Source organism: Sebastes fasciatus, chromosome 3, assembly GCF_043250625.1.
Source record: "Sebastes fasciatus isolate fSebFas1 chromosome 3, fSebFas1.pri, whole genome shotgun sequence".
NCBI lineage: Eukaryota > Metazoa > Chordata > Actinopteri > Perciformes > Sebastidae > Sebastes > Sebastes fasciatus.
In genome coordinates, this window is record NC_133797.1 from 25049549 (window position 1) to 25062814 (window position 13266).

General features: G+C 41.0%; 1 protein-coding gene across 2 annotated transcripts in view; it reads right to left on the minus strand.

Annotated features, from left to right (window-relative positions):
- Positions 1 to 11117: 11117 nt before the first annotated feature.
- Positions 11118 to 13266, minus strand: part of LOC141764514 (protein jagged-1a-like) — a 36043-nt gene continuing 33894 nt past the window's right edge. The window contains exons 25-26 of one of the 2 annotated variants that reach the window (XM_074629811.1): positions 12854 to 13001; positions 11118 to 12313 (exon numbers count right to left, since the gene is read on the minus strand). In XM_074629811.1, coding sequence (XP_074485912.1) covers positions 11778 to 12313; positions 12854 to 13001 — 684 coding nt within the window. In that variant the 3' untranslated portion in view covers positions 11118 to 11777. Of the gene's footprint in view, positions 12317 to 12853; positions 13002 to 13266 lie in introns of both variants that reach the window. The other variant, XM_074629809.1, reaches the window with a different exon arrangement.

Sequence of the window (13266 nt, forward strand, 5' to 3'; positions counted from 1 at the left end):
CGGGGAGGAGGATGATGGGAAGTGAACGGCCCTGGTCTCTCCACAGGATGAAGGATAACTGGGTTGACTTGTCTCTGACAAACCAGCAGCAGCAGTGTTCAGGGTAAGAGCCTGTATTTCTGATTGACTTTTTAAAGAAGGTGAACAGTAGAACCGGTTTTGACCAATGACAGTTTTACTTTTGGTTTGAAATTTGAGGCTGCCGATTGCTTTTCTTAAAGGCTGACTTCTATATCGACAAAAAGGACTTATCTCACCACATCAAGGGAAACAGAAAGTCATTAAAACTAAGACAAATAAGATATAATTTGTTAATCAGTGAGCTTTAGAGATACTGGTAAGCTGATAGTGTGAGCTTCGAACAAGGCCAGGCTAGCTGTTTCCCCCTGTTTCCAGTCTTTATGCTAAGCTAAGCTAACCTGCTGCTGGCTGTAGCTTCATATTTACTGTACAGATATGAGAGTGGTATCAATCTTCTCTTCTAACTCCTGGCAAGAAAGCAAATGAGCATATTTCCCAAAATGTCGAACTATCCCTGTAAATTAAATAGAGATGCAACAATTAACAGGGCTTGACATTAACGCTTGCCCGCCTGCCGGGACAAGTAAACTCTGGCAAGTGGAATGCTTCATGCAGTTGTCCGATTGGGTAAGTGAGAAATAAATGTGATCTTTATTAGGGATGCCCCGATATTTGGCATTAATGCTTTCATTCGAGTGCCCAGAGTGGGCTCCGTCACTCCGAGAGTGAGGTGCTCTGAATAACTGAATGGTAAGGTTATACTCCAACAGCGCTCCGAATTTACAAGCAGTCCAGAGTGCGCTCTGGCGCTTGGAGTGACTATTTACGAATGCACCCATAGCGTGAAGCTACACAGTGAACAACAAATCTGTGTTGAAATCGGCAGAAGGAGAGCGAGTTAACATTAGGTCTTTCTGCCAGAACAGGTTTATTTTAACCTAAGCCATGATCTTTTCCTAAACCTCACTGACAAGGTTTGTTTCCTAAACCTGACAGAAAAGGCTTTCTGTCAGAAATCCCTGAAAGCAAACGTTTCCCATGTAAATATGGCACCTAACGGCTAAAGTTAACGGATGTTCCATTGGGTTACATTATGGTGCATTCAATATCTGCTCAATAAAAATGAGCATTAGGTGAAGGTAAATTATAACACTACCTTGATGTGTTCAAATGTAATCTTGTAAAATGTAGTTTTTGGATAAATCCAGTTGTCTGAAGGACGTAAAATTACTGTTTGGAGTCTGGTGGCTTTGAGGAGAGCATATTGTTTGTATGTTTTGTATGTTAATAAATTCAAGCCCTGATTAACCGGACAATATTTTGATAATCAGTGAATCGTTTGAACCATTTTTCAAGCAAATGAATAATTGTTTGACAAAGTAATCGGCAGATTAATTTATAATGAAAACAACTGTTAGTTGAAGCCGGGAAGTTTGTGAGTATTCATGCAGAGCTTTGGAAATACTGTATCTGAATGGTCAAACAAGCAATTTAGAATTTAATAGAGAGGTTGTCATCCTTATGTAAAACATCAATGATCTATTTTCAGTTATCTCACTCTTCAAATATTAATTTAAAAGATTTGATGTAGGTGGGCTGATTGCTGTGAGGATGAAATATTAGTTTCTCGAACTAAACTTTCCTCTTGGAGCAAATTTGTGATTCCCTTCACATCAGCAGCAGTAATTAGTCCCACATCTCTGAGAGAGTTAACACGCCGTAAAGATTGCAGCATGTTTGCCAGTTTAATTTGATATTGATCTGCTGGTTTGGTCTCTCAGAGGGAAAAAGAGGGTGCGTTCGTTTTAGTCAGTAGGACACACACAGCTGAATAATGAGCAATTATTATGGTGCCATTTGAAAGCAGCTTTAAATCATTTAAGGTCCATGTTCCTTCTTTTCTTTCCACTTTCCTTCAGCTTTTTTCTTCCCTGTGGGTAGGCTACATGAGCCAGGCTTTAATATGTGTTTTTATTATCTCGTTTTCTAATAGAGGTTATTCTGATTATGAGTGGAATAAAAAGCTCCATGTAAATGTAGTTGGCCTGTATTGTGCATTGGCCTTAAATATGTTTTAATTCTTTAAAGTCCTGTCCAGCTGTAAAAGTCAGTTCTTTAGCAGTTCAACTGTCCATTTTATAGAGAGGCGAAGTTCCGCCCCTTCTGAGGGACCACCATGGGACTTTATTTCGGAAAAATACATACGATAGTCAATGGTGAGAGACAAATATTTTTTTTCAAAATAAGGTCCCATGGTGGTCCACCGGAAGGGGCGGGACTTTGCCTCTCTATTACTCTGACTACACCTACGCTCTGCCCACAAAAATCCGTCATCATGTGTACTAACAGAAAAGGGGTCTATAGAAACTTAAAGGGACTGTTTGTAAGAATTAGAAATGCTTGTTAACAGCGACACCTGTGGCCGTTAAGTCAACGAAAGTCAGCGTCGGGCTCGCGCTTGTGCTTGCTCTACATAGACATGAACAAGCATCGCTCAAAACAGTGAGGCGACACACGTCAGCTAAAACCACAATATCACTCTTCACGTGCTTGGCAGTAATGTTAGCTAACCAGACGAAGGTCTCTCCATGAATCAATGCTGATCCTAGTGTTGGCTTATCCTGCCTCAGCCTCCCGACCGCGGCCGGTCAGAGACGATAACGTTTCTCTCTGAGGAGCCCCGTCACTTCAGAAGACACGGAAAATCTCTGTTGGTCTGGAGGAGCTGCAGCATTTATTTCTGCACAAACGTCCACTGTACATTCACTAGATATTCTCAGAGCTACTAACTCTTCTGCAGTGTGGAGTGTACGCGCATGAATGTGAGGTGGAGCAAGAACGAGCGCAGTGTGTGAGTGAAAGCAAGCAGGCAGGCAGAGGAGCAGAGTACAGCAGAGACTCCGGCCCTGGAGACCAAAGCTACAGTCTCCCCCGCGGACTACGACCGTGGCCAACACTGTTTTGCAAGATGGGATTCACTAGATATAACTTTGCGGTTTTGGTGCTTCCGTGTAGTTTGTGTTGGAGTCTTGTCTGAACAGCGTAGCCACACGCGAGCGCGCATGGGAAACGGACCCGGTTGATTTATACCTGTAAGAAGTTACAAACAGTCCTTTTCATGACAATGTGACCGATGGACAGATTATAGTCTAAGCTTTACAATGATATATGACTTCATGACATTGTGTGTTGGTTACCCTCTTTTATACTGGATCTATGTGTAAAATGACGAAAAAAGATGGGGAAATTTGAATGATGGAGGGATGAAAAAAGGCGTGATAGCACATAGAAAGCTACCATTGCTGCAATGCTATCATGCATTTCCCAACACTAGGGACATAGACCTTTAAAAAAATCACCATAAGACTTGGTCCCTCCAAAGTGGCACGACCAACCCCCTGGCTCATGGACTATCCCTTTTAAAGGAACAGTCCGACATTCTTCTCCAGAGAAGATAGGAATCAGTTTAATCTCTCTGCGTATCCCAGTACAGATGGTCCAGGACGTGTTTAGCCTAGTTTAGCACAAAACTGGAAGCAGCAGGAAACTCTTAGCCTAGCTCCATCAACAAACACCTTCCAGCGACTCCAAGTCTGTCTGATTTACATGTTGTATCGTATTTTGTATATTGAAAAGGTGTAGAAATGTTAATGTGAAAAGGAGACATAGTGGTTTTAGCAGCAGTTAGCATAGCCAACAACCGCTGGGAGCCGTGACCAAAGAACCAAAGAAGTGAAAGTCATTTGTTTGTTCCATTGCAACATCAGCGCCCAGCAGTAAAGCTACGCTTCCGCCATTTTGGACTGAACGCGACTACCGGTCGCCCTGACTTGTCTTGTCGATGATGGACAGATTGTGCAGACTGACTCGCTGACTTTTTGGTTATCATGCGTCTCTCAAACCACCAGACCACCCTGCTTACTGCCTGACCTCGCGTTGAGCTTGCAATGCTAATTTCCATTTTCTGACTTTGATCCTGACTTTGCCGTAACCATTTCACTTTCCTTTTTTTAACCACAACTCATTCATAAAACCCCAGTTCGTTCAGCCAAAACGCCGCTAATGCAGTTGGTGTCAAACTCATTTACATTTCTGCTCAAAGGATGTTGGTGTGTTGTGCATACCGTGGCTTGGCGGCCCGCAGTCCGCCCTCCCACGTGGCTTTCTTCCAGCTTTAGGATCCCTGCGGCTGGTGAGCAACACCGCAGATGTTTAACCCAAAACCAAAGCAGAGAAACTGCATCCTAAGCAATACTTTTCCTGTCAACGCTACCTACTGGTCCGTTTGGGAACAGTGAACCAGGCTGAACTCAGAGCAGTGGATTTGCATCTTTGTTCGAAGCAACAGACCACCCAAACCGGACTGATTCAAGTCATAACAGCGTTAGATAGTCAGTTTAGAAATGCCACCAAATTCACTGGCAGCAGACAGTTTAACAATGATTCATTTCAGCTGCTGAAGTTTAAATTGTGTTGTTCTTCATCATGTGGCTTTGGAGATGCACACACTTCAAAATCCAGCCATTATCTCATGAGTCAGACTGGAAACATACTCTGACACAAACACTCAGGTCGACACACAGCAGCATGTGGTAGTCATTACACCCGAAACTATCAAATACACACACACTCTCTGGGATGAGAATTCATGGTATGTATACGAGAGTCTCTGCTGTGGGTTCAGATTTAGAGTTTGGACGAGATGATCTGGCTTCAGGTCAGCTGGAGCAAAACTGTTGGCCTCAACACTCGAGTTTAGATTATTAGGAATTTTATTAATTATCAAAGGAGAAACTCTGTAGTTATCAATATGAATAGTAGAAAGAGTGCTGGACATAACACTGAAGATTAAACAGCAAATAATTATAATAAGACTAAAAGTCTAAAGCGCTACTAGTGTTCCCATAGAGGCTGCAGGGTTCATTATAGCTGTGATATAAAAGTGTTGGGCTGTTCTTGGATCCTCTAAGGGTCAAAATTTTCCCAAAGTTTTGGACACAATCTGCAGCTGACCTACTTCAACCATAAATGCATGAATCATTTTCAAAAGAGACCCAATCTGAAAGGTTCAGTCAGACCCAGGCGGGAACCTATGGTTCTGAAAAATGAAGTCAATGCTGAAGTGCCTTCAACTTGCATTCTTTCTAATAGCCAGCAGGGGGCGACTCCTCTGGTTGCAAAAACAAGTCTGATTGTATAGAAGTCTATGAGAAAATGAGCCTACTTCTCACTTGATTTATTACCTCAGTAAACATTGTAAACATGAGTTTATGGTCTCAATCGCTAGTTTCAAGTCTTCTTCAATACAGCATGACGTTCATTTAGTAAATTATGGTCCCATTTAGAGTCAAATAGACCATAAAGCAGGGTATGCTTTAGGGCGTGGCTACCTTGTGATTGACAGGTTGCTACCACGGCGTTGTCCAGTCTGTGAGTCGTCCGTGTTTTCGTCGTAGAACTTTAACCCTTTCACTGTGTTTTCAGTTCATGAAAGTTAATTGTAACTTATTGGCCACCCAAATATGTCTTATTCAGCGTTCAGTTGTACTCTCATGTCACTTCTGATTACAAAAACCAAGATGGCGACGACCAAAATGTCGAACTCGAGGCTTCAAAACCGTAGTCCACAAACCAATGGGTGACGTCACGGTGACTAAATCCACTTCTTATGATGATCAGACTCGGTCTGTAGAGGATAATTAGACCAATTATATCCAAAATGTGGTGCTTGATGCTCCACCAGTTAATTGTTTAATAATTTTTCTTGTCTTTTTTTGCTCTGCTATGCCTGCTGCCCATCTGAAAGATGCTGCAAGTGTTCATATAACAGTTCATAAGCTCCACCTCCACCCCAGCATCCACCTGCGTTCAATCCAAAGCCACTCTGAGTGTCACTGTCCTCAGAGGCAGGAGGAAAAACTATCTTGACCGAACTGATTGTCAGCAGAAATTTACTGAACTAAAGTTTATTTCAAGTGGGCTCCAGGAGGAGAATACAAGAAGTTGTAATTGATTCAGTGGAGTAAAAAAACACATGTCCTGTAGTCTGTGTGGTTGTAACAAGTCTCTTCCCCAGGTGAGCTGTGCTCAGCCTGGTGTATCCTTGCAGGGAGTGGTGAGGTCAGAGCCTAGAGGCCAAACATGAACTCTTATTACATATTTTGTAATCGCGTAACAATCCGCTCCATGTGAGTTGGCTGACTGAAATAAAATTCCTCCTACCTCCATTGTATGGGGGGTGAAGGCAGAAGTCTCAGCAGCAGAGAACTCTGTACGCCAAAAGTCAGAAGACAGTTTGATACTTGCCGATGAGGACAAATTTCAGGTTACAGAAAAGTATTGATATTCAGTACCCCAGCCTGAGGCGTGGCGTGGCGTGGCATGACGTCTCAGTTTGACCAGTTCAATACAAGAAAAAGAAACGTAAACCAAACTACTGCATGTAGAAGAAAGAAGTGTTTCTGAGGCGTTTTGCCTGTAACATGTGTTTATCCTCTGTGGGAGGTTTTTCTCAGAGAACGAGCTTCTTTGTGCAGACTTCTTTTTTTTGTTGTTTGCAGATTTGATTGTGAGAAATTGAGTCAAGATGTTAGAACTTTTTAGAAAACACAGACAGAAACGGAGCAAAGAGAACAAGAGTGCGACAATAAAACATGTCAGGAGGAATCGTGATGGGATCCTGAATCGCTGTTGTTTCATTTACTCCTCTGTGTTCAGCCTGCAGGGAGTTGACGTCAGTCCCTTTCTCCTCGCTGTCTCCAGACTCCTGCAGTTCCCACAACTGTTTCTGCACAGCTGAGTCATACTGCCGCACACACACACACACACACACACACACACACACACTTCAACCACACCCCTTACAGGGCAATTTGTGAAAACACTGAGTTCTTAAATTACAACATCCATAACAACCAGACTGGAGTTGAACTTTGAATCGATCCTCTCGGGGTTGAAACCTTACAGCTCCACATCTGTTCACATTATTAGTGCAGTTGGTCACAGCGGGCATTGCACCCCCAACCCCTTTGGCAGCGTTAGTGCCTTGCTCCACAGAGACTTGTAGCATCAAACCTTGCTCTCCAACCTTTAATGTCTCCGTTGAAATAAAGCGTCTGGCAGCTCCTTTCCTCTCCGTGTTCGACATAAAGGCGGACTCGGGTTTCTCAGAAGGATTAGTGGAACGTTGTGGAGGCGGGCAGGCGTTGGTGATCCTAACGATCACGTTAGCTCTGCTTTGCCAACTGCTTTGAAGCAGAGGTTCAGATTTCATGACTCGGACCATTAAAAACACCAAAAAAAAACGAAGGGACACTGGACTGAGTTTGGTGACTGGTGGAGCTGGCTTGAACAAAAGCACACACACAAGGCTGGGCTGTGTGAGAGAGAGAGAGTATGTGTGTGTGTGTGTGGTAGAGACAGTTGGGTTTAACCACCATGTTTTTGAGTGCCAAACGCTACTGATAGCTGGTGTTTCGTTCCAGATTCTGTATTAAACCAGTGTTGTTCAGCCACAAATAACATGTGTTTTACATTATTGATGATTTCAGATGTGTTTTCCAACCTTCCAGGCAGCCATTGATTTGCATTTACTTTAGTACACCATGAAAATCAACTTGCAGCAGACAATAGATTTATTTGTTTTTCACTCAGACTTGAGGACGGGGATTTCCGGTCTGTTGGTCCACAGCAAAATGTCTCGACTGTCCTGATTTCCATGATATCTGCTGTGGCTGTTCATGGTCTGCAGATGATGGATGCTGATGGATTTCGGTGACCTCTGACCTTTCCTCTGCTACTGGTAAGCCTGTACGATCAGCTAAACTCTCCACATGCTGTTTATCTGACAAACACGTTCATAATTTGGGGTTTAATGAATAGGGGTTGGTTCTGATAGACAATTCTGTTTCGGATCTAGTTCAAGGTTCCAAATAACATGTACTGTAAATCACAGTGCTCCCAATGCTGATTACCAAAACAACCATAAAATAAAACCATAGATAAAAACAAAACACCATATTCCATAACTTTTGAGGTTGCTAAAATACCCAACATTTTTGTTTTAAGACTAATTCTAAAATCGCTGCCAAAATTAACGCTGATATAAATGGCTCATTCTGAGGTAACAAAAACACGATTCTTATTATCAGGTTATTATACACTAAGGAAAACATACTCATTAATATTATATTCCATTTCTGCCAATAGATCCTCCTAATTGTTACACGCTGGCCCTTTTTGAAAGGACATTATCCTTGTGCTGGGATTCAATGCACACTCAGGTTAACCCTGATTCTCTGCTGTATTATAAATCAACCAATTAAAGGCTTACTGTGATGGATTATCTATCTGGAACATGTTTCGAGTTTGCCCGTTAAATGACGTGAATCCAGCAGCTGCCCTGACGAAAGAAAAACACATTTAAAATCTAACAACTCTGACAAAATTGTAGAATTGTAATTTGAATTTGGCTAAAACATGCAAAAAATTGTATATTCAGTCGTTCAAATATGTCAATAAAGTAAAACATATAAAAGTATTTTCCTCTGAAATAGATTTTCTTTGTCAAAGAAACGTAGACAGAAAGAGACGGAGTCTAAGAGTGGAAGTTGTGGTGTGGACCATAATGGCAGAGCGAGAGGAAGGGGAGGAGGGAAGATTGGCATCTTGTAGTAACTCAGAGCATGAAAACACACAGCGGTCACAAAACAATCCAAATGATCGGCCACATAAAACCCCTCTCTTATTCACTGATGGCGACTTTCTTTGCTTATCAGCATCTGATTTGGATTCCCCTCAGCCTCTGTTTGAAAATCACAAAGTTTGCATAACTTCAGAAGAATGCAAATAAACACGGCCTTCCTCTCTGAACCGACCACACTGGAGCAGTTTGGAGGAGCGGGGTTGTGGTTCCCCGAGCTCTGTTTGTTAGGATCAAAGTTTGGGTACCGGGGCAGAAATTCCTGCAGGAAAAGCAATTATTCAAAATGTCCCATGTTGTTTATCTGTGAGGGATGGTCAGTTGTGCTGTGTACAGATCTTTTATAAATGCTCTCGCATGTCTGCAGAGGACAGTGTGTGATAGAGATGAAGATCAGAGGATGGCTGGACAAACAGAGACAAATGACGTCTGTTCTCCGCCTCTGATAAACGCCTGTATGAGGCGAGATGTCTGTCTGGGTCAAAAGAGCAACAAACATCAACCAAACACATGAATGAAATTATGGATAGGATGGAGATGGAGACTCTGCTTTTCAATAGTGAATGTCTGGACTTCATAGAATGAGCTCAGTACTATCACTAGCTGACAGTATCTAGACATAAGCATGTATTGGTACAGTATTACAGTAAAATAGTGTTTTTATGTATTGGATCAGGCAGAATTTAATAAGATAAAAAGTTGGGGCAGATAGAATTTGAAAAAATCTTAGTCACTATCAAATATTCTCATTTAATCAGAACACTTGAAAACCGATTTAAAGGACCAGTGTGTAATATATTTACTGTAATAAATCATAAAATGACCATGATGTGTCATCAGACATACTATACTTTGTTGATAAAAAAGTAAAAAAAAGTCACAGAATAGTATGTCGAAAAAATTACAAAAAAGGTCATAGTATAGTATGTCAAAAAAGTCATACTGTAGTATGTTGAAAAAAAGTCATAGTATATACAGTAATATATTTATATACTATAGACTTTTTTTGGGACTTTTTTCAACATACTATGTCGATAAAAAAAAAAAAAAAAAAGTCATAGTATGTCTAAAAATAGTCATTGTATATTATGTCGGGAAAAAAAGTCATAGTATAGTATGTCAAAAGATTTCATTAAAAAAGTCATAGTATTGCATGTCGAAAAATATTATGAAAAAAAGGCACAGTATAATATATTGCCAAAAACTCAATGTTATTTCATAAAAATGTTACAAAAGTCATACTATAGTATGTTGAACATTTTTTTTAAAAAAAGTCACAGTATAGTAAATCGAAAAAAAGTTAAAAAAAAAATAGTGATAGTGATGATATATTTAGAAAAGAAAGTGATAGTATACTATGTCGAAAAAAAAGTCATAGTATAGTATATCAAAAAAGTCATCATATAATATGTCGAAAAGAGTATAAAAAGTCATAGTATTGTATGTTATAAAATTGTATAAGAAAAAGTCATAGTATATGATACTATATTATACCTTTTTTATATACTGTATCTCGTAAAAAAGTCATAGTATATAATATGACATAACATTTCATAGTATAGTATGTTGTATATGTGTGTAGTTGGTGAAGATGTTTCCTTAATTTGCAATGCGTTGAGCTCTAAGGGCCACTGTAGTAGAGTGGACTTCTAGCTTCAGGAATGGCATGTGAATCGTTTCTATCAAACTGGCAGAATCAACTGGAGATAGAAGAAGAAAATATTTCTTAAGACCACATATTTAGGAAATATATTTATCCAAAAAATAACAATTCACTGTTGCCAGTAACAAACGCAAAGAATTTTATTTGTCAATAAAGTGAAATGTAGGAGAAAAACATGTTTTATCATGAACTTCCATCATAAACTAAAGGGGCTGACGACTGGAATCAAACATGGTTTCACAGCCTTTCTTCAACCTCCAAATCAACAACAGGTAACATGTAACAAAGTTATTGTTGAACTCTCTTCAAGTTCTTCCTAAAAGGATCCCTGTGGAGTTTCAGATCTTTTGTTAGTTTTCACATGATGAGTAACACTGAATGTAAACTTTAAAACTTTACAAGAAAACTCCACAGGGCTCCTTTAATTACGCAGGTTTGATCTTTCAGATTGTTACAAACATGGAAACAGGATCGAAAGCCTGTTCTCAACTCTTTTTTTACACAGTACAAAATGTACAAATTAATAAAAAAAAAAGTTGCGTTCCTTGAAGAATTTATTTTCAGTAGCAAAAGCAATATATCTGCCACTATGTTGGTTTGTATAAAAAGACTCTGCAGCAGCAAAATCTGTCTCTGTAACCACCCATCTTTCATCCCGCAACCTCTCCATTTACGCCAACAGAACATCCTGGTAAACATACCAACAAAACAATGTACAAAACATTTAGTTGAGGCACAAAAAATGCCCAAATCCAAAAGGCTAAAAATAAACTATTCTTTAAAGAACACTTTTGGCGTTAAAAATATAAAAAAAAAAATATTTTCATCAAGAAGTCATGAGCTTACAAAGCCTCGACTCGAAACAATACTCATAAATTAAAAAAAGGAATATCTTAAGGCTCTTGACGATTAACTTAATAAATCAAATATACACAATGATTAATTAAAAAATATTTACACATCTATACAGAAACATTCTACGTGGACGATTCTTCATATTGACTCAAATATCCCCCGCAAGAAAAACAAAATAAATATTTTTTTTTCCCAAATTGGTCAGGTGCTGTGGTGCAACAAGGCAACAGCACATTCAAAAACAAAACTCATTCTTGTATCAAAGATGCTAATCGTGCACGCGAGTCTTTTAGGAACGTTCCGGCACGTCCAAATTCTGTCCTTAACGAAGGCGTCCACAAACTCGGAGATCCAGCCAACCGCAGTGGACCGTTCAGACCAGCGTCATAAATTAAACAAAAAATCCATCTGGAAATTCAGTCCTGATCAAAAGAAGAACGACATAAAGAAGACAAATAAAAAAAGTCCACCACCGGGGAGGGTCGAGGGGAGGGGTTCTGATCTCTGTGGACATCCAGTCATTCTGAGCCCCGTTGGTTATACAATATACTCCATCCTGTTCACACTCTGTGACTGCAGTTGCCTGTTGTCCTGTTTGCTAGTCCAGTGTGGGGGTTTGCCTGTAGTATGGTGGGGGGGTTGTTCCTCCCAGTCTACCAGCGAGTACGCCGGCGGTGCTCGGGGGAACCTCGCCTTCTGCAGCCTCTTATCCACCTCATCCTCCTCTGATTGGCTCCCAGTGTCCGACTTCCTGATCTTGGCGTTGACGGAGTTCTTGTCCTCGCAGAGGTGGTGATGGAGGAGTAGTTGGTGGTGTTGATGGTTCGGTGTGTTTTTCTCGATGGGGTTCTTGATGTGGTTGAGCTGCTCGCGGGCGGTGCTGACGCTGTTGTGGAGGGCGTTGTTGTCCTCGGCTGCCGGTGCCAAAGACACCGACGCCAACGCTGCCTGCGTGCTGACCCCCGTGTGGGAGCTCTGCTTCCTCCGCCTCCTCACGCACCACAGCAACATCAAGGCGATCGCCAACGCCCAGACAACGATCACCGCGGAAACCAGCAGGGGCACGAGGTAGTCTGCTGGACGGAAAGAAAAACAGAGGTCAGTTAACAACTCACACTTGATTAAAAACTCAACTAAAAAAATCTGTACGTCGCTTTGGACAAAAGTGTAATGTGAGGGGCCGTACACAGCTGGCGTTTTCCACGCATTTTTAGACGCGGCATGTGTACGGCCCCTAAAGGAACAGTTTGACATTTTGGGAATTTGTTTGCTGCTTTAGCCAACGTCACATAAGAAGATGGATATCTGTTTCATCTCTTAACTCAAAATCCAATTCCAAGATTTTTCTGGGGCTATCAACCACATCCCATGGTCTTAGCAGATGGAGCTGGCTCAGTAAATAGGTATCACATGGCTTAAGTGTGGAACTTTGGTACATGGGATGAGATTGAAACTGTTCAAGAATAGTCTTTGGCGTCAAAAAAGCCACTAAGTGCTCCTTTTTGTTTTGATATTTTGTCAAACTACAATTCCCAAAGTCAAGAATGAAGTTTCACGCTCAAATACATAAGAGTGTTGTAAAGCGTCGATGTTCTTTCGATTTAGTGGCTCACCGTTGGGGTTGCTCTGTCGTCTCTGGATCCGAACCTCGGCGATGGCGCTGATGATGGTGCTGTTGGCGCTCCTCTTGCTGACCAAATCCATGATTCTGTCTGTTATTTCCTTGACAAAGGTCAGATCTCTCCTCTGGTCCTCTGTTGACTGAAATATTCAACAGAAAAACCCCATTATGGTCTGTTTATCTGTGACATTTCAGTCTAAATAAATGCTCATGTTGGTACCCTCTAATCACTGATTCATGCAACACAATAAGTCATGAAAGCTTTTCCATTCCCAAGAAGAATCGTCTGGCCTACTGGATGCATTTTATTTTTCTGGCTGCAGTAGCGACAGTGTTGATGCTCTTATCTCCAAATCCCTGCTCCTTTTCCTTTTTATAATTCTAGACTTTTGGTAAATGTTAATG